Raw genomic sequence first — 21,281 nt, forward strand, 5'->3', positions numbered from 1 at the left:
GGGCTCGGCCAGTGTGGGGTTCAAGGTCAGAATGGCTAACGGGGGGGAAGAACAGCAAACAGTGGTTGAACCTAAGGGAGTCAGCGAAAAAGAGGACAAAGGGAAATGTTCAGTTTTAAACTTTACATTTGGATAAATGGTATATAGCGCATACTTGTTTGGGGTGAAACCTAAAACCCAGGGGATCTGGACTCCTTCAGAAACTGGTCCAATCTAGATTACAAACAGAAACAAACTTTATTTTTGTATGTTTATCCGTGTTATCATTACACAGAAACAATCTATAAGGTTCACATAATTCATCCGGCAGCAGAAGTTTTGGTTTGCAGAGCTCGACAGAAATAATGACGTGAATTTCAAGATAAACAAGTTGTCAGGGTAATAAGCATATAGTAAGTAAACAAACTTAAAATACCACATATCACACTCAGAAAAGAAGCATAACATTTACTCTAGTTGCACTTGTATTACTAACTAACTAAATGCGCTCCATATGTTCACTTGTAATTGAGCTTCTGCCCTAGATGGAAACCAGCACAATATTTGAGCTCTATTTATATCCTGTTGTAGTAAATAAGAAACAATTAAAGAACACATGTTGAACAGCACACACAAACAGATGGATGTATTTGTTTGCTTCACGTGAGAGAAGTTACTTTACTCGTTTGCTGAACAGACCACACACCCTCACACACTCAGACAATCAGTCAGGCATTCCCTGTGGTTGGAATGTGTTTTTGAGGGAGAGTGTGAAAGGAAAGGAAGTTTTGGTGAGAAAGGCGTAAGAGGAAAAGACTACGTGCACATAGATGATTCCTTCTTGCATTTTTGTGGGTGAATGTTAATACATGTGTAGGACGATAATGTCTATCCCACGTCTTCTTTACATTGAGGTTCACTCCAAACTAAACAAAAGAGGTTTGGGGGCAAACACAATCATCGGACGCCTGACTGCAATACCCTCGCCCTTTTTTTATTTATACTCGCCATAGGCTACCAAATTAAGACTGAACCTAAAGAGCCTACCTTTATAAAGTTGATATATTTAGTTGAATTGAATAATCTCTTTATAAATTAATTCTGTTAAGGTTCCTCTTCAAAAACTAATATTCATGGAGTGTCTGTGAAACTAGACAATGCAGAATTGTATGAATTCATCACAAAGTAATTGTGTAATTGTATACAAGGCACAACTATCCTGGCTGTAACGCCTTATCTGGCACAAAGACACAAATATTTCAACATCTGCAGAACCTGATTGGAAAACCATTTTTAAGCCAGTTTTTTGTTTTTGTTTTTGTAAATGACTTCTCAAGCATCTCTTGAGTGGGCTATTTACTCTATGTTCCAGCTGGAAGTAATCTGAGCAACAGATTTGAGTGTAAAGAGGCAGAAAGCAGGCCTGGTGATGGAGTGGGAGGGAAGAAGGGGACGAGGGCAGGGGGAAGGGGAGAGAGAGCTGAGCGGATGGGGGAAGGGCTGTTTGTGCATGCCTCAAATTCCTTAGGTGTTATCAGCATTGCCCGCTCCATAATTGTTCCTTTCGAGGAGGAAACTAAATACAGAGACTGTACAAGATTGTAAAGCTTCCTCTATGTCAGGAAACCTAAAAGGGGGCAGCAAGATATTCGAACCCTGATACAGCAATTTTTTACTTTACTCTTTTTTGCATCATTGTTGTGGGAAATCATAATTGGAAATATGTTTAAAAAATACTTTTATTATAACTGTATTTGGTGATATAACTGACATCATATTTACTTTAAATTTAAAAAGTCTAAGTAAAAACTATTATTTCTATTTACAACTTCTTATGGCTGGACATGAACTTACAAAAACGTACCTGCATCTTTTAATTGTTAGAAATTAACTTTTACTTTCCTGATCTTCCTACTTGCAAAGTGATGGTTTAAATCATTTTAGATTTGAGACTTCTTCTTGTGTGTCATTTAAAGCAACAGTAAAGGGTTACTGACATCTGTAATGTGTCAAGGCACCCCAGACATTTTGATAATGCAATTTTCTCAAACAGCGTTAAAGAGGCATGCATGGGCAGGATTAGCAGTTTCCTGTGTGTGTGTGTGTGTGTGTGTGTGTGTGTGTGTGTGTGTGTGTGTGTGTGTGTGTGTGTGTGTGTGTGGTGTGTGTGTGTGTGTGTGTGTGTGTGTGTGTGTGTGGTGTGTGTGTGTGTGTGTGTGTGTGTGTGTGTGTGTGTGTGAGTGTGTGTGTGTGAGAATAAGTGGATGAATAGAGAGGAATGATAAAGTAATTACTTGGAATATCATTTTTTTTTTGTCATTACAAAATGGCTGCAGTGAGTACCTCACACCGTTTTCCTACTGAATGGAGACACTGCATTACTGGGACACACACACACAGGATGTGATTCTGGGAACTTTGATTGATGAGGTAATTCATCTGGCTCTGAATCAAGGGAGGGGAGGACGAGAGCACAGAGGAAGGGAGGGAGAAAGGGAGTGTGGAAGATGAGTGATGATGGAGGTCCAAATCATGAGGCAGTTTAGAGATTTATGACTGTAGGGAGATATGAGTGTATGTGTGTGTAAATGAGTTTTATCTGAAGATATATATTTAAAACAGTTCATTAAACTATCCATACTTGGTAAATGTGTTTATTAGAAATGATTGTATGTGAACAGTAACGCAGTGTGAGAACCATCACTGACCTGTTTCCACTATCTGAGCTTCAACCTCCATCAGATGCAGAAACTGGGCAGAGGTGCATCATGGGCCGTAGCTGTGGATGAAAAAAAAATACTTGCTACAGTCAAGACACAAACCAGATGAATGGTGTTTTCACTTACTCCGATAATAAAATTGCCCTGGAAAGGAACTGTGATATTTATATCCGGTGACTAATTACCAGCAGTTTTCCTAATAATTAAAACTATGAGCTAAAAATCTGTTTGAGATTTTTAAACGATTTAGAGATGCTTTGCTGAAGCATAAAGTTGCCACTTGCTTTAATAAATCTTGTTTTGCAAGATATTGAGAACTACCAACATGTTGCAACTAATATCAAGGTTTAATCTTTAAATAGAAATGTTCTTTTGTTCACCTTTCAAATTGTATCTCGCTATTCGGTGTGTTTATTTATTATGTTATTATAATTTGAAGGGTCTTTAGCGATAAATGAGGCAAAGTAATCTGGCTCTAATGACTAGTCTGGCAATCGAGACAGTAATCCTGACAAAGACAATTAATTTGGCCCAGAGAAGGGTGTCTAAATCCTTCAAAACTACAGCGTAACACATGAGTCATTCAACAGACAGAGTATGACGTTACAACACGAGGCTGCAGAGGCACAGATCAATACACCGGAGCTTCAGATGGAAGAGACATTTTCTCAGAGATGGATGCGGAGAGGCATTAATGATGCGCACAATGTCAGAACAATGAAAGATGCATACAGTATCAGTGAGTCACTTTCTAATGACTGCAGGGTCAAATATAAGCAGAAGCCATTAGAAATCCTCTCTCTCCTTGTTATGTCTGCAACAATACTTACGCTTCATTTCAGCTTTCATTGGGAAGAGGTTATGTGCAGAAATGAAAGAAAATATTGTCATAGACAGAAGACATTGCATATAAGGGATAACATTCTTACAGATGAAGAAAACATAATTACTAATTGGTTATATATATTTTTTAATAGTAACTGAGTTCTGACCTTTGGAAACAAGATTACATGTAAATTGATTCTTGCAAAGGTTGTGGACGGATGTGTTTCACCTGTGTAATGCTTCCATCTGCTGGCAGTTCGTGTCAAACACTACACCATGCCTGATTTGACACGAATCATTTCCTTTTTTTCAATGATCCAAATTTGGCGGAACAGAGCATGATATTATAATTAATCTGTCTGTTAACAGTTATCTGTTCTATGTCTGGATACAGTCTACATATAGATTTCAGTCAGAGGTTCCCATAATATTTTGCCTCCAATTTGTTCCAAACGCTGTCGCAGCTTCTTTCACTTGATTTATAATCCACTCGATAGCCCTGTCAAATTGACATTTCTAAGATCTCATTTTACAGTTTATTAATTTTACTCACGGTTGGGATGACTTGTGCTGCTCGTGCGGTCAATACAACACAAATAAAGTTGCACATTACGCAAAGGAAAAAGTTTCTTTAAGATTCAAAACTAATTAAAACGAAAAAGGCAAAACTCAAATAAAAAAGAGAATCAAGACTGTTTCTGTCAGATGATAAACGTTAGAATTGGACGGTTGGGAACTGTGTCTCGTCGGTGTCTTCAACACACATTTCCCTGATATGTCTAGGCTCGGCGCCGTGGGAATTGTAGTCTTATATCTGCTATTGACTACAGAGGTCAACTAGGTGGCAGTATTATTTTGACCTTTACAGTAACTTCATAATGTGAAGTCTTTTCTACTTGTGACTCTTTCACACTGTGAAACCTCAGGTTTGTTTCATTTGATTATTTGTTCATGTGAAAAGGTAAAAGATTAACTGTATTTGACCAGCAAGGAGATTTCTATATATTATTGTAAACCGTAACAGATCCTGTGACACCTTCTAATTTGAATTATTAATTGTGCAACCTGTTGTGTGGGTTCCCAGCCAGATGGATAGACACTGATCTTTATTTCACTTCTTCCCCTATTTTCACCATAATGCCTCTCTTCTTTTCAGTCTGGCCAAAATAACCATGCAAATTCTCCAAATTGTGTGTGTGTGTGTGTGTGTGTGTGTGTGTGTGTGTGTGTGTGTGTGTGTGTGTGTGTGTGTGTGTGTGTGTGTGTGTGTGTGTGTCTTTAACAATTTCTTAGAAGTAAAGAACAACCACTGGGTTCCTTTTGTGCATTTGCTTAATCATTGTTTCTGTGGCCTCCCCTTTCTTCCACATAATGTCTGTTTCTAGTTATTCTTTCTAGTTAAGCATTTAAAAAACTTTTTTTTGGACTAACTCAACATTTGACAGGTCAAGAATAAAAGATGTTTGACTGTTTCTATGTAAGCCATACAAAAAAAAACGAAATTCAGCACTTGAAGATTTTCCAATCATTTCAGTGCGGATAAAACATTACGAAATTAATTAATTGGATTAACACAGAACAAAGCTTAAAGTGTCTTCTCTGTTCCAGTCTCATTTCAGAAAATGAAAAGCACTTTCTCTTTGTGATGTCTGCAAATTAATGGTGGGTCCTTAAATCAAGACAAGAGTGTTGCGATTATACTGACAAGTGGCAATGACATTCTCTTTCTGTGAACAGCTCTGAAAAGTGTTTTTCTGGATGGTGTAATCACAACTGGTATTCCTCCTTTGTTACTGTAAATGCATCTCCTTTTCTTCCTCACAAGCCAAAATGTACCTCTAATTTGGCCTGCGTGTCTGAAAAGAATACTTAAGACAACAAGTTACCCAGAGGGGGGAAGTAACTAAGACCCCGGCCACACGAGGACGAAAACGGCTAAACGCATAGGATTAACGCAAACGCAATCGCAAACAAGCTTCCGTCCACACTGATGTAAACAAGACGAAAGTCTTTCTCTGGTCTGCATCCCCTTAACAATTGTATGTTTTGAGCTGTACTGTACTGTACCCAATATACAAGCTGTTAATAAACTTTCCAATCAATCAATCAAAACGCAATAGTTATCCGGATAGTGTCTGTCCACACGAGACCGCTCCGTTTAGCTCCAACCGCTGGAGAAGCTGCAGTACATATGCAGGAGCCTGTACGTGGCGCTGTAACTTCCTCCACAAAAGCAGCGAAGAAGCATGGTTGTCATGGTTGCCCTTCTGTTTATTCTCCGCGGTGGGGGCCGAGGGAACCGGGCAGTTTTTCGCCAGTCAACGTGTATTAAAGTTTAAACCTTCCGACAAAATTATAAAAGTGCCGGTCAAAGGTCTTCTTTGTTATTTATTGAGCTTTAAAACAAATGAATAACGACTCTATATAATATAATAATAAAAATACACGGAGCCTCTCTTTTTCCACCCTCTCTTTGGACAGTGCCAGTAGGCTTGTTTGAGACGCGTTGCGGCTCGCCTCGAAAGTAGACGAGAATAGCCGATCGCAGCCGGGGGAGGTCTCAAAAAGCTCGCCTGAAGTCGGACAGCTCGGAGTCCATGCTCGGAGTCGGCTTCGTCTTCTTCTTCTTCTCTCGGTTTTTTGGCGGATTGAAAACAACTTTAAGGTGCATACCGCCACCTCCGGAGTCGGCTTGACTCGGTTTGCATTTATAAAGAATGCACACATGTGTTTAATCGTTAATGTCAGATATGTACTAAGTAAATACATTTGTTCCTGCTCCAGATTAGATTCAACTTTATTGTTATTGCACATATTACAGGTACTGAGACAACGAAATGCAGTTTAGCTTCTAACCAGGTGCAACAAGCAGTAAAGTGAAAAGTAATGTACACAATCTACAGAATAACATATAGAATGAATTGAATGATGAATAAACAGTGAGGGCTATGAATACACTAGATATACACAGCAGCCTGAGAGCAGTATGAACAGTGTGTATGAATATGCTAAGATATATAAAGTATGAAAACGGTAAGCAGTGCAAGTATAGTATAACATATAGGCCTATAGATATTCATTTCATGATGATAAATATTGTGGAACAATGATGAAAAATGTGAATGGAAGTGGCGACGTAAAACTGACACAAAACAACAACAACATTTTGCCAGCCAATTGGAGAGTTTCATCACCAGCACGTGGTAAAAACCACCAATGAGCGCTCAGCTCGAGATACCAGCGAGCCGTTTCCCATCAAGCATTTCGCTTCCGCAGCCCGTGGAGAGCAACTGCGCCAACTCGCCTCGCCTCGCTCTCAAGGCTGCGGGCGTCTTTGTCCCGCGAAATTTCAAAGTCTCATGTGGGCGGGCCTCCAGAGCAAGTCGGACAAAATGACTAACCATCATGCAACGCACTAGCAAGACGTTGATCGCAACTGCGCAGGTCTGCGCAGGTCTTGCTTGTCTCAAACAAGCCTACTGTCTGTTTCATGTAGCAGCTGATCCAGTAATGAGTGACCCTGCCGACAGTAAAAATAAACATATTTATAACTAGTTTAGGTAGTTTGAGAGGTGTCTCCGTCCTGTCAGATTAGACTTCTCTCGCGTTTATGTCCATATCGAGAGAAAGATAAATAATCTGAATTCAGTGTGCAGTTTACTTTAACGCGGGGGTGAGCAGCAGAGGTGGGGAGAGGCGGGGCTATTGCGCAATCATTATCAGAAAATGATCGCTGAAGCTGCAGTACATATCCACAAAAGCAGCGAGTAAGATCCCCCCCGGATGTGTAAGTCTGCTGTAGATGTTGCACAAAGAACTGTAGCATGGTCAGTAGCGTCCGGAGCACGATAGCAACTCTGCGATCCGCCATTGTTGTTGTTGTTGTTGTTGGTGGCGAAACACATCAGCAATGGCGCGGGGTAAGCGGAGGTGAGCAGAAGAGGTGGGGAGAGGCGGGGCTATTGCTATTGCGCAATCACTAGGCTTGTTTGAGACAAGCGAGACCTGCGCAGTTGCGATCAACGTCTTGCTAGTGCGTTGCATGATGGTTAGTCATTTTGTCCGACTTGCTCTGGAGGCTCGTCTACATGAGACGTTGAAATCTCGCGGGACAAAGACGCCCGCAGCCTTGAGAGCGAGGCGCGGCGAGGCAGCGCAGTTCCTCTCCACGGGCTGCGGAAGCGAAATGCTTGATGGGAAACGACTCGCTGGTATCTCGAGCTGAGCGCTCATTGGTGGGTTTTTTCCCCGTGCTGCTGATGAAACTCTCCAATTGGCTCGGCAAAAGTTTGTTGTTGTTTTTGTGTCAGTTTTCACTTCCATTCACATTTGTCATCATTGTTCCACATTGTTCCAATGTTTATCATCATGAAATTAATATCTATATATTTTATACTATACTTGCACTGCTTACCGTTTTCATACTTTATATATCTTAGCATATTCATACACACTGTTCATACTGCTCACAAGCTGCTGTGTATATCTAGTGTATTCATACCCCTCACTGTTTATTCATCATTCAATTCATTCTATATTTTATTCTGTCTATTGTGTACATTACTTTTCACTTTACTGCTTGTTGCACATGGTTAGAAGCTAAACTGCATTTCGTTGTCTCAGTACCTGTAATATGTGCAATAACAATAAAGTTGAATCTAATCTTGAGCTGTATTTTCTTAGTACATATCTGACATTAACGATTAAACACATGTGTGCATTCTTTATAAATGCAAACCGAGTCAAGCCGACTCCGGAGGTGGCGGTATGCACCTTAAAGTTGTTTGAAATCCGCCAAAAAACGGAGAGAAGAAGAAGAAGAAGACGAAGCCGACTCCGAGCTGTCCGACTTCAGGCGAGCTTTTTGAGACCTCCCCCGGCTGCGATCGGCTATTCTCGTCTACTTTCGAGGCGAGCCGCAACACGTCTCAAACAAGCCTAATATCAGAACATGTTCGTATAGGGCGTACACACGGAGCCGTTTGACCCCCCAGAGCGTTGCGTATGCCGTTCTATCCACCTTGGGACCCGTTATCGTTTCCTCAGTCGTTTAGTGTCGTATTCGGTCGTCCTCGTAAGGCCGAATGGTCTATATGACACTAAACAGTAACGCAAACGGCCGTTTTCGTCCTCGTGTGGCCGGGGCATAAGTAGCCTACATTTACTCAAGTACTGTACTTAAGTACAATCTTGAGATACTTATGCTTTACTTGCATATTTCCCTGTTGTGCTACTTCTTACTTCTACTCCACCCATTCAGTAAATGGTGTTCTTTTACTCCACTACATTTATTGTTTACCTTTAGTTACTTTACATATGTGGATGAATGATGTGAAATATACTCAACACTCCAATGAGATTTTAGTTACACCTGGAGTAAATTCACAAGCCAGCCTGCAGTGTACAAAGTAATTAAAACTAGCTGCACCTTTACCAGCTTTGATAACACTTTAATGCATCAACAATTATAATCAAAACATATAATTGGCCAATTGGATATGGGCCAATCTGCATAATGAGTACTTTTACTTTTGGTACTTTAAGTATATTTTGATTCTAATACTTTTGTACAGTACATTTACCCAAGTAACCTTTTGAATGCAGGACTTTTACTTGTAACTGAGTATTCCAACACTACTCTACTTTTACACAAGATCAGAGTACTTCTCCCTCCTCTGAAGTTACCTTGGTGCTATGTTATATAAAGGCTTCCTTTTTTACACAAAGAAGCTATTTTTCTTTGAAATGTAATACTGGCAGTGCAGACCCACTAGGTGTCAGTGCCGTGCAGCGTTAATCAGAAAGCTCCAGGTGGCTGATGGCCATGTTTAAAGTACAGCACTTGGTATAGGGATATTTAATAAAAGTGCTTTCTGTATGTATATGTGTTGCTGTATGAGTAGTATTGTCTTCAATAGATAAACATGTTTTACTTGTGCTTTCTTAAACATATTAAACATGTATAAGATTTAGCTATACTATGTTTCCTAAACATATTTCAAACTGAAATGGCAAGTCTAAAAGTAGACTGGAATGAACAATTGATCAGGAAAATGAAAATCTGTGAAAAACTGGACTCATTCATTCATTCAGTTATGTGAGCTGATTACAAGTCAAACTGGAATCACTAATGATATGATTTCAGACCTGACATAAACAATATAATAGTCTTTCTACTTTACCTTGACACTATTGCATTGTGAATTAACTTGATGATTCGAGCATTACATTACTTTATACTCTCCCAAAGCCCAGGGTGTAATAATCGTTGCAGGACCAACAACTTATTTAGAAAGTTTAGAGGCTTGGTGAAGATGTACACACTTAAAAATTACAAAAAAACAATAGAATCCGATGCAATGGGCATATTATATAATATATGCAAATATAAAAATGGTTTGTTTATGTTTATGGAACAGCCCTGTTTTATAACATGTTACAAATAATTCAACATAAGGATAATGGTCTGCCGTTTGTGATAAAAACTACAAGAATGAGACACTCTGGCCTTTTCTTTCAAGCTGCTGGCCAACACTTTCATTATTGTGTTAAAAGGTCTCTTAGTACATTATGTTACTTATATTCAAGAGAAATATGATCACACTTTGACCTAATGTGTAAACAAAAAAATGCTTTTGGCTTTAACTCACATCCCAACGTATACTTATGGATAACATATATATTAAGTACTTTGTACAGGATAAATGTAAGTGAGGGTGAGTCTATGATAATATCATTAAGGCCCTAAAGTGTCTGCAGACTCCTGCCAGGAATCTTGACAGTGTGCTGCAGCAATGATGGTAATAGCTGGAAAAGTGGAAAAGCTTCTCTGTTTTTACAACCATACAGATTTCTGGAAATGTCTTTTGGGAGAATTTTCAATGTGGTTTTGAAGGCTAGATAAAAGTCAAGTCAGCACTCGGCCCAACATAAATGTGAGGGCTAAGTTGCCTTTGTGGTAGTATCACTGTCTTGATGAAAAGTCAAAAGGGTCATTGCTGTCAATTGTTGCGTACACTTTTGCTGGCTTCTTCTTCCATAGGGATGTGATGGAGAAAAGATGCTGGTGATGACAATTTGTCATGGTGGCTGAATTTGTCTAAATTAGTCATTCCTTATGCTGGTTTGTCATTTTACATCTTATCAATTGTCTGTTAATTCATCTGGTGTAAGACCAAATGGAAATGTCAATGGGGATCCGTGTGGTAACTACAAATGTACATTCTATAATTTCATTTTTAAAAAGTGTTTTTAGATTGCTTTCGAAAAAAGGAAGATATTTTCCTATTTCTTAGTTTTTGTGAGATTACTCCCTAGGGAGCATGTCTTTAATTATTCAGGATTGATCTCAATCAAAAGGTTTTACTTAGTCAAGTCTTATACCTTTTATTTTTCCATATGCTGTTGTTTGTAGATGTATTGTGTTATTCATATATCATCTGTTAAAATGTATGTATTTTAAGATAATTGTTTTTTAAGAACATATTTATTGACCACTCTAATGAATAGCTCATTTGATTACTTGTTTTTTTCATTTGTGCAAAGTGCTTTCATTATTCTCCCTTTTTAGTGTCTAATTAAATACTGATTAGAGTTGCTTAGCTGGTCTATAACAATTAGCAAAGCTCAGGAGGGGAGAAGCAATCATCATTAGTTATTATTATTAGACCTAAATTGTTGTTGTTTTGGTTACAATAATACATGCAGGCCAACCATCATCAACATTAGCACAACATACAAAGTTGTAAACACTTGCTCGTTGGATTAACAGACAATGAATAATAAATAAATATATATACAAAGGACAATCATGGCTACGCACTAAATTATTGAGTGTGGGGGTGAGACAGGACCCAGAGCATTGTTGCAGATTACAGCAGAGTGTGATTTGATGGAGGTGGATGGAGGGGTGTCGGGTGCTCCAGAGGGGAGGGCCAGCCGACGTCACTCACCCGCTGACTGACTGAGCTCCAGGCTTCAGGCTCAATCTGCGGCCAGCAGCAGAGGTGGTGGGGAGGAGAGGAACATTTGATCCAATACTTTATTCCTCCTGTGGCTTCTTTCACTGGGGCAGGAAGAACAAAAGACGGACAGCTGCATGATAAGAGGCGCCAGCTCTCTCTCATCTCGACTGTGAGCCGGGCTAGCTTGATGCTCCGTTCAGCCTGCTAGCCTTTGTGGCAGGGCTGTCCATGCATCCGAGGAGCCCCTAAACAACCCGGGCTGGGAGAAGCCTCGGCTTTTTTTTTTTTTTTGCCTTGACAGTCTGCAAAAAACATTCTCCGAGTGGGCAGACAGCAGCATCCCTGTCAGCTCTAGTGCGCACCCAGAAAGAGGCTTCCCAGTGAGGAGCATCTTCGCCTGGGCACGGTTTCACGTCGTCGCCTGTCTGCAACCTCCAGCTTGACAGGACCAAGAGGCGATTGATGACTAATAATCTTTCAAGATAGGCAACAATGTTGTGCACCGTGGCCAACATGTTGGCAACAGGATTGCTTTTCTTGGGATTGTTGCACAGTTTGGAAGTATTCTCTCCGGCAAGGGCAATTGATGGTAAGCAGAGCTGATTTAAGGGTTTCCACAGTCTTGCAAAAAAAAATGCTAAAACCAATAACTATATAAGTGTGTGCATGCTAATTATCACTGCATTTATTGTGTTTGTGTCTGCGTGTGAGACTAGTAGACTGTGCCCTGAAGGAATGAGTGGAGCAACGTGGAGGGAGATGAAACCGAGGCGAGACAATTAAAGCGATCTTTTGTTTCTGTCTCCCAGTGCCACATGTGAATATTGCCATGTCACAGCAGCGATCGCACATCTCCTCCTGTCCTCCTCTGGATACAGGCGCTCTCACACATTTACACTGACATTCAGTCATGGCAATGGTAGCATAGGCCCCAGTACCTGCTTAAACCACTTGTTTACTGATCAATGCGTGCATGCTTTTGAAAAACGAGCAAACAGATGCATTAGTTTTAAGTGACGGAGAGGTAAAACTTGGTGTCATGTCTTTGGAAATGTCAGTGGGAGGCTTCTGTGGAGCTGTAATGTATGTATCTTTGCTTCAGGCAGTTCACCAGATCTTAGGCTACTGAGTGTAGTGTTGATGTGATGACAGCAGTGTATATTCCCCAATCAAACAACATTTATTTTACTACAATGGGGAATTAAAGAATATCTTTGTTTGCTTTCTTAATGCGTGAAGGAGGCTTTCTTAGAACAATATACCTGTCTATGTGGAACATACATAACCATCACAGTAAGTTTTCCACTGTATGATCAGATGTTGCCAGCATGAGTAGCAGTGCATCACTGATGTGTATCTGTGTGGTTCAGGATAAGATCTTCTGAATGCTAACAGTCATGTTGTGATCTGCAGGCAGACATTGAGCAGCTTAAAAACAGCTCCCCCATACTTCCCTGTGAACACACACCTTCACAGACTGGAACAACTTCTGGAAACTATTAAGCCTCAGTCCCACTCACGCGCTCCTCTGTTTAAGTAAGAAAGGAAAAGGGCGTTATCAAAGGGGAGTTAGAGCAGACAGATTTGTTAAATTCTTTGCAGGTGAAAAGGGAATGTGGGTTTATTTTCTTTGCAGAGGTATAATGCTTCTCATTCACCATGGGAATGTTTAACCTGTGAATGATTGCTAAGAACATTTCAGGATACTTTAACTGCAAGAAAAGGAGCACCAGTGGCTGTTAAGATAATCAGGGTTCTATATTTGACATTTCATTAAATCCAGTTGGACTTTAACATGCCTGGCTGACACTAGCTGCATTTTGTGAGATTCATCATCAAGCCATAAAGGCTTCCCTCTGCCTTTGAAGTCATCTCATTGCACTTGGCAATCTAGTGCTCTGAGGTTCTTAGGAAGCAAAATCCACATAAATTACCACCTCGAAGATAGACTTGAATAGCCTACAATCACCTGCAGTTTCTTCCTGCTGCTCGGTCTACAGCAACAGCTGAGAAAAGCTGCCTTAAAACAAACACTTTCTGCCTTGACGCACTGTTATTGTTTTAGTGGAATTTTCCTTCCTTCTCAGTCCTTATGCCTTGATTCGATGAGTCAGCCTTGTGCAGTATACCAGAGGAGATCGCCAAACCTTAGCTTTACGTGTAAACCAAGTGGGATGCAGAGGCTGCTGTGCTATCAAGGAAACATATTGAAGTTTGTTTTAATCAGTCAGACTGCTATTGAGATTTACTGAATTATCCAGATCTTTACGGGTTTCTTGTAACTCTAACACTTTTTGAAGCCAACCTCACCAGACCTTAGCCAACACGTCACTTGTTGTAAGCTAGACTCCCTTTCAAGCAAAGATAAATTGCTTTTTAAACCTCTTTGATTGCCTCTTTAATTTTTAAAGCCCTTTGAACCACATATGTTACTAGTAAAGTTATTTTTTCAGTCTTGCCTGGAACTCGTCTTTTTCCATTTTCTAGACCACTAAAGATGTTCTCTCACTGTCTCTGTACTGTAGCCAGAGCAAAGGCCCTAGGCCACCAACAAACCATGAGTTTAATTGCGTCTAAACTGCTCTTTGTTTCCCAGAGGAGACCACGAACAGTCTCAGATTGTTCAGAAGGCACTGCTAATTGGGAGCCTAGTAGAAAAGGCCCTAATGAAAGAATTCACATCGTTTCACTGCAAAAAGAGATCACTGGTCCTCACAAATGGACAGTGCAGTCCCCCAAAGTCTAAAACAATGGATCAATGGTTTTCGCTGTCACTAAGGACAGCTGAAATTCCAACTTAAATCATTTAAATAGTTTTAGAAAACCATTTAAATATGTGTTGAAGTTAGCCATCTGTATCTGAAATGACTGGTTCCTCATTTTTTCCCCTCGCTTAAATGTTATTCATTTAGTAGCACAGGCTCCTTTCTTTTTCTTTAACTTTTCCCCTGTGGACTTCTCTGCTGTAACATTTGGTGTAGGCCTTAAAACTGGAACATTTGGCAATTATGGGGTGCCATGACATCCACATGGCCAAAAGGTTACCATTTTATGGTTTTATTTACCGCTGAGGGTAATATGGAAAAGGGAGTACATTTGTTAGGTCTTCGTCACTGTTGACCTTAACTCACACAAGCAACATTCAGTAGTGAATGTAGAAAAGCAGAAAAAGTTAATTTAACACAGCTACAGTATAAATACATGGTTTTGGATCGTTGCGTAACTATTAGAGTGTTGGTTGCTGCCTAAATACCACTGCATAACTGAGCAGATATAAAATCCAGTACTTTGGTCAGCAGCTTTTCCTGAGGAAAAACAACTCACAGGCGAAGTAAAGTTCAGTCACATCATTACCCCGGTTTATGTGGGTGAACAGTAATAATGAAATTCTGTTCTGCTAAAGCCAAAGATTTCCAACTGGCACACAATTGATACAACTGCTTCACAACTGATGTGAAATCTTAGTGCCCTTAAGGTACTCATTTGTCATGCTCACAGAAAGTTGATCCATTTATGAAATGATTTGCGGCACTGATAACAGCTCCTCTTATTTGTATTTAAGGAAAGCTAATTTGAGGCTTAAATAAATAGTATGACAGTTTGTAAATGATGTGTATTTACTTTCTAGCCAATATATAAATGAGAGGATCAATACCACTCTCCTCTGTCTTTTCAGTATGTATCCTTCCAGCAGCCAGTTAGCTTACTGAGCATAAAGACCGAAAAGACTAGAAACAGCAACCCTGAAGGTATCGAAATGCAAGCAGAGGAGAGTCTGGGAAGTCACTGCTCTTGGCCACGGACTAGTCCCAAACTCAACCCCTTGTAAACCACACATTTTTTCCCTTTGGTTTTCTACAGATTAAACAAGTGATGGACACCATGACAAACTGATGAGTTCAAAATATGCTAGGGGATGGATTCTGTTGCTTTCTAACAGAGTAAGGTTCAGTGGCTTAGGCCTGGGCCCACCCACAGCCAATCAGCGCGTCATAGCCCAGAAGGAAGTACCACAAACTGCAGTTCATCTAGTGGCCGACAGGGGATGGATGCAGAAAGGAGCAATTCCCATAGACCCCCATGTTAAAATGCCCAATTTTACAGCAGAAATAAACATGTTTCTACCCTGGATCCAATCAAACTTATTCTGGATATAGAAGATTCCACCTTCATGACAATGGAATAGGGAGTGCATTTTTTTACCGTGAGTAAATTAGTAAGTAAAGTAAGTTTTGCCGTGAGTGAAGTCTGCAGTGAAGCGTGTACACATTTGCTGAATATGAAAACACTTCCAGTGTGTGCCCACTGTGCGACTGTCAAGGATAAAAAACCTATGGCCGCCGAGCCAGTCATATGGAAGTCAGTTTTACACACATTCTGAGGCCGCCGTGCCTATGTTTTTGTTTTCACTGCTAGTTTATGCTTATGTTCAATTAGTGCATTCAAAAATTATTAAAATCATTAATGAAGTTTCAGCTCAGACCCCACGCTTAATAAGTCTCCCCCTGACCCACCTACATTTCTCCAGGCCCACCCACACAATAATTCCTGGCTACGCCACTGGTAAGGTTACCCCGTTTCCAGTTTATATGTTAAGCTAAGCTAGCTGTTACCAGGCTCCAGCTTCAGACTGAACAACCTGATGTGAGTGGTATTGATCTTCTCTTTGGACTTCAAGCAAGAACTCAAATAAGATTATTTTGAAAAATGTTGGACTATCTTTTAACTGAAAGTGGGAAGATGAAGAGAAATAAAAGAGCTTCATACAAAAGACACGTTTTGCCTGAAAACGCAGCAAGTCTTTAGAAACGGACATCTTATCCCCTAAGTGGAAGAGTAACTGCGGCCAGTCTTGTCAGAGCAGCGCTTTGACCTACTTCAAAATAGTGACCCACTGATTTGAGATACATCTAGATGGAGCTATTTAAGGATCAGAGATAGAACACAGTCTCAGAAACCACTCTGGAAATATATGATCATAAACTTGCCAGGGGATATATTATCACAAACGTGTTTTCACTGTACAATAAAGCCAGAAGCTTTTGACATCACGGTCATCGGTTTTTAGCTCTTTTGGTACATTATGATATCCAACCTGCAAGATTAATGAAGGTTTACCATTAATTAACACCAAGAAAGAGATACCATTTTGCTTGGAGACCCTGTGAATAGATTATAAAAAACAATTGTTATGATATTGAACATAGAAAAAAGGGGGGAAGACAATTATCTCATCATTGTATTTTTTTGGCCAACTTGGTACAACAGGAACCAGATGTGTATTCTACATATTACCACCTTTTAAGTTGATATGGCATAATTGTTAGCAAACAGTTGTTATAAACAAACCCAGCAGATATGGAGAAATATAAGCATTCTTTTAGAGTGATGTGGATGGCCAAGTAGTGCTGTCATCCGTTATCAATATAAAACTATTGATGATAGCCGTCTTAAACACTGAGGAAAAGTGTTGTCCATCAGCCGCTTTAGTTAACCTAGTAAACCCAAAGCGAAGTAATTCGTCACATTTTATAATTGTAGCTCACTTTACAGTAGCTTTATGTGAAAAGCCCTTTAAATACATAAACTTTTTATCACATGAAACAACATCTTCATTCATCTTCATAGTGTGACAGCTCTGTCATCCATCTAAGAATGATGTAGAGATAATACTCCCTTGATTATAAAGTAGATGTATCTGCATGAGTCACAGCGTGTTCAGGAAAGAGAGAGACATACAATTGTATTAACTTAATGATGAAGCTGTTATCACTTAGCAGTTGTCATTCAGCGTTGTTCTTTAGGTGTGAATTTGATCAGTGTAAAAGTCTGAGGTATTGTCTAATGAGCACCATTTGAGCCCCTGTTGACCTCTTCAACAACCCATTTGTCAAAATGAAAAACAGGTCACCACCATATTCACATAGACTGGAGTTAGCTTAACTTATTGTGCAATTCTGTCAGTTTTCAGGACAACAACAATTGTTCAACGTCATGGTATTTATTTTTACAGTATTTACACATTTAATAATGTAAAATGTTAATTAGGTAGTGAGCACCCATGTTTCCATTTAACTCTGAGGCCAGGCAGTGCCAGGGTCAGGTCGGTGACTTGTTTACGCCAACAGCATACTGTACATGGGCATAAATTGCTCCACTGTGTCAGTCTGAAAGGACTGTTGTTTTTTGTTGTGCAAGTCACTTTGATGGCTGTGTCAATTATTGTTGCTCCATAAGATTAAGCCTATCTATTCCAATCATAAATGCAAGAGAAAAATCCAAAGCGTCATATTACTTTGCAGACATTGCTGAGTCTCAATCCCAGCTCCAGATACAAGTTGTCATTTTTCGTTCATAGAATTGTTCAAATCTTGGTTCCTCCACCAGATCAAATGGAGTCTATTTTCAGCATCAGCCCACACAACAAATACATCCATTCACAGCCATTTAAGCCTCTGCTACAGGAATTTCTTCTCTGACTTCAATTGTTTTTTGGGACAAAAGTGTGACAGAGCAGACTCACACCTATCGTAGATAAATTGTCAATTCACTCCCTGTAGAAAGAAAATGTTCCCAACAAACGGATCTCCTTTTTCTCTGCAGTACCTGATAAAGTACAGTAACCTTCACAAATGCATTCTCTTTAGGAGTCCAACAACTGAGATTTTCATTGGTTACACATACAAAAAATAAATCTTAACCCACACATATTTATACACACATGCTAAGCATCAAAGTCACTATTCATGCAACCGTGATTTAGATTTATTCCCAAACTTCTAATCCCAAACACAAAGTACCCAACCATAACTTTAGCATAAGCCTAATTGTAACACTAATCCCTCAAGCAGGCATTCACCCTTCACTTAGTGGCAGAAATCTCCTCACTTGGCCCCACAATCATTATTTCTGCCTTCCGCCTGAGCAAAAACCGCGAGGGTCGGAGATGTTTATGGTCAACATTTTAGGGTAATATGGCATCCATTAAATGTCCACGAAGGTCATTTTCTTTAATATGAAAACATCATCACATTTACTGTACTGTGGAGGATTTCCCGCATTCAACTGCATGTGTGTAGTGTGTCCTCTCCTCTGTGCTTCTGGGAAGACAATTGGCAGGTTTGCTCTACTGTTTTTAGCCAATACACACCAATTCGTAAACAAGAGCACATCCTTTATTAGTAGTTTGGTACTACGAACATGGGGAATGTTTGGATCTGATTTCCTAACTAACTAACATCGCTGAAATATCTTGAAGTAACAAATATGTTAAAAATATTTATTCTGAGATGAAGAGATGAGGAGATGAATACCACGCTTATAGCTTAGCCTAGCACAACAACTGGAAACAGGGGGATTCATTTAGCCTGGCTATATCAATGGTGAACATCTTCCTGCCAGCACCTGCAAAGATTATTCATTATGTTTTGTCTTTTTCAATCCTTACTAAGAAAATTGGTGTATAAAGAGGACAAGTCAGTGTTTTATGGAGGGTCATGGGCCTGACTATTCCTTTCTGGTTGCCTGGCAACTGCTCAGAAAATTTACAGCACATTATTCTGCAGGAAACGAAGAGTTGTAGTTTTTACTCCGATTTCTGTACTGTACAAACAAACACGTTATGATTGGTTGATGATATAGCTTCAGAGCCTTTGTTTTAGGCAGATTATGTTAACCTTCCCCATAGCCATGCTAGCTGTTTCCAATTATGCTTCCAGCTTTTTGAGCTATTTGAAATTTAAACCTCCAAAAAAAGTTGAGCGGCTCAAAATGTGAAATATGTGTATCATTATTTATAGGATCAGTTATTCCGATTTACTATGCTTCTTAGCAAATGTCTTGTTCTAGTTTTTCATATCACAAATTCATGGAGATTGTCAGCTGTAGGTGTCATTAGCACTCAGGTTACTTCAGCACATGCATAGTGAATGTGAGAGAACCTTCTAGAAAATCTCGTCTCGCTCCTTGGAGCTCATGCGTCACACTGAGACTTGAAACTTGTACCGGCCTTATGAAAAGGCACTAAAGAATTTCATATAATCTTCTGTAATATGTTTCCCTCGGCAGCATACTAAGTAGGCTTAATTGTCATTTTTCTCCCTGTGCCGCCACGTACAGCGTGTGCTTTTGCGGTGGTGTGGCAAAGGGATTTGTCTAAACTTACTAACTTGACATTAGCGGATCACACCTTGTGATTTTTTTTTGTTCTTCCCCATCTGCTGCTGCTGAAATCGATTAAATCCTTCTGTGGAAGTGAAGGAGGTCTTAGCCGTCTCCCCCTCAGCTCCCACACTGACTCTAGTACAAATGGCAGTCTTGGTTGATTACCACTCAGGGGTTGAGACACGGGAAATCTCAGCCAGACATCCAAATGGTTCTTAATTAAGTTCACATTTGATTACTCTGCTCGGCTTTATTGGTTCTGCCTCTCACCGTGTTTGTGCTCAGAGCGGCAAAAGACAAACAGTTGCAGGGAGGAGTCGGACGGTGTTGTACGGCATGAAAGGAGCCCCATTTAACTTGGCAACTTTCACCCGACATGAGCACATTCCTGATGTTAATTCTCCTTAGCTGTAAGTGCATGCTTAACACACACTTAGGTAGACTTGCAAAAACGCAATCTGTCTAAGAAACTCACAAACACACATTATATCACAATGCTTTAATTAGACATTCAGCCACAGCAGCAACACATGCAGGCGGAACCATCCTGGTGCTGTCTTTCAAAAATATTGATATAATAATGGTAAATATAAACATAAATGCGCTTCGACGTCCATTTTGTGTGGTAATTCTGTCCAAATTCTGTCTAAGCTGTTGTTAATTTGTTCACCACTGGCTAGACTTCCATAGTTCCTCCAAACCCTGCAGGAAAGGTTTATTTAGAAAGGCACAGCTGGGGCCTCTTTTTCTCTGTTTTGTAACATGACAAATTGGAAAACTTTTTTCCCTCCCTTTTCCTTACTTCTTCCTTGTTTCTTCCTTACTCTCTTCCATTACAAAGTCCTGAAGCGTTTGTGCCTGGGCTGTGGAGGAGGATAAGGAGGTGGCAGGCTGCAGGCAGAGAGGCCAATATAGACACTTACCTCATTTTTGGCCCTTAGCAGAACCCCCTCAGGTCAGCCCAAAGTTCAGAGAAATAGACCCCTGCTCCTCTTGCTTTCTGCTCAGTCAGTCTCTTTCTATATGTCTTCCTTTTCTGCTTTTTTGTACCGGTTTGATGTCTTATTAACGGCCAGACTTGGTCTTGTGTCATCTAAATCTAAAAAGAACGTTTTTCATGGCTGTGGTCCCGCAGCACACAAAATATTAAAATGATAATTTATAACTATTATAAAAGTTATTCTTTATGGTCTGAGTTGTTTATCATTCACTTCCTGCAACATATCTGATGTTTTAATCTTTCGCATTCTCTTATGATCATTTAGCAGTAAATGTTAAACTGGTCATGTTGCATTTGTTTCCAATCTGTGATACTCTGAAAAAACAAAGTGCGTAGAAAAGTTTTGCCCAGTCAGCGTCAATGTCAAGATTGATTACACACAATTCGGGTTGTTTATCTTGACCTCATATGAACCTCCCTTTCCTAAACAGCTGAAAAGATAGTGAAGCGTTATCATATCAAACAGTGAAAAGTATTTGGGATAGCAGGAGCATCTTCTCCCGAGTACACACTATCTTTGGTAGACTAAGTGTTTTCTCCCAGAAAAAACATTGCAAACGTCTCTGTAATATGTAAAGAAACAATAACACACCAACGTTGAACTTTTTCTGAGACCTGCCAGCTTTATTA

At 39.9% G+C, this 21,281-nt stretch overlaps 1 protein-coding gene across 1 annotated transcript in view; it reads left to right on the forward strand.

Annotated features, from left to right (window-relative positions):
* Positions 1 to 11,483: 11,483 nt before the first annotated feature.
* LOC117562796 (low-density lipoprotein receptor-related protein 1-like) overlaps positions 11,484 to 21,281 on the forward strand; it is a 35,219-nt gene continuing 25,421 nt past the window's right edge. The window contains exon 1 of the mRNA XM_034240694.1: positions 11,484 to 12,077. Coding sequence (XP_034096585.1) covers positions 11,981 to 12,077 — 97 coding nt within the window. The 5' untranslated portion in view covers positions 11,484 to 11,980. The remainder of the gene's footprint in view (positions 12,078 to 21,281) is intronic.

The sequence above is a fragment of the Gymnodraco acuticeps genome, unplaced genomic scaffold (assembly GCF_902827175.1).
Source record: "Gymnodraco acuticeps unplaced genomic scaffold, fGymAcu1.1, whole genome shotgun sequence".
In the NCBI taxonomy this organism is placed as follows: domain Eukaryota; kingdom Metazoa; phylum Chordata; class Actinopteri; order Perciformes; family Bathydraconidae; genus Gymnodraco; species Gymnodraco acuticeps.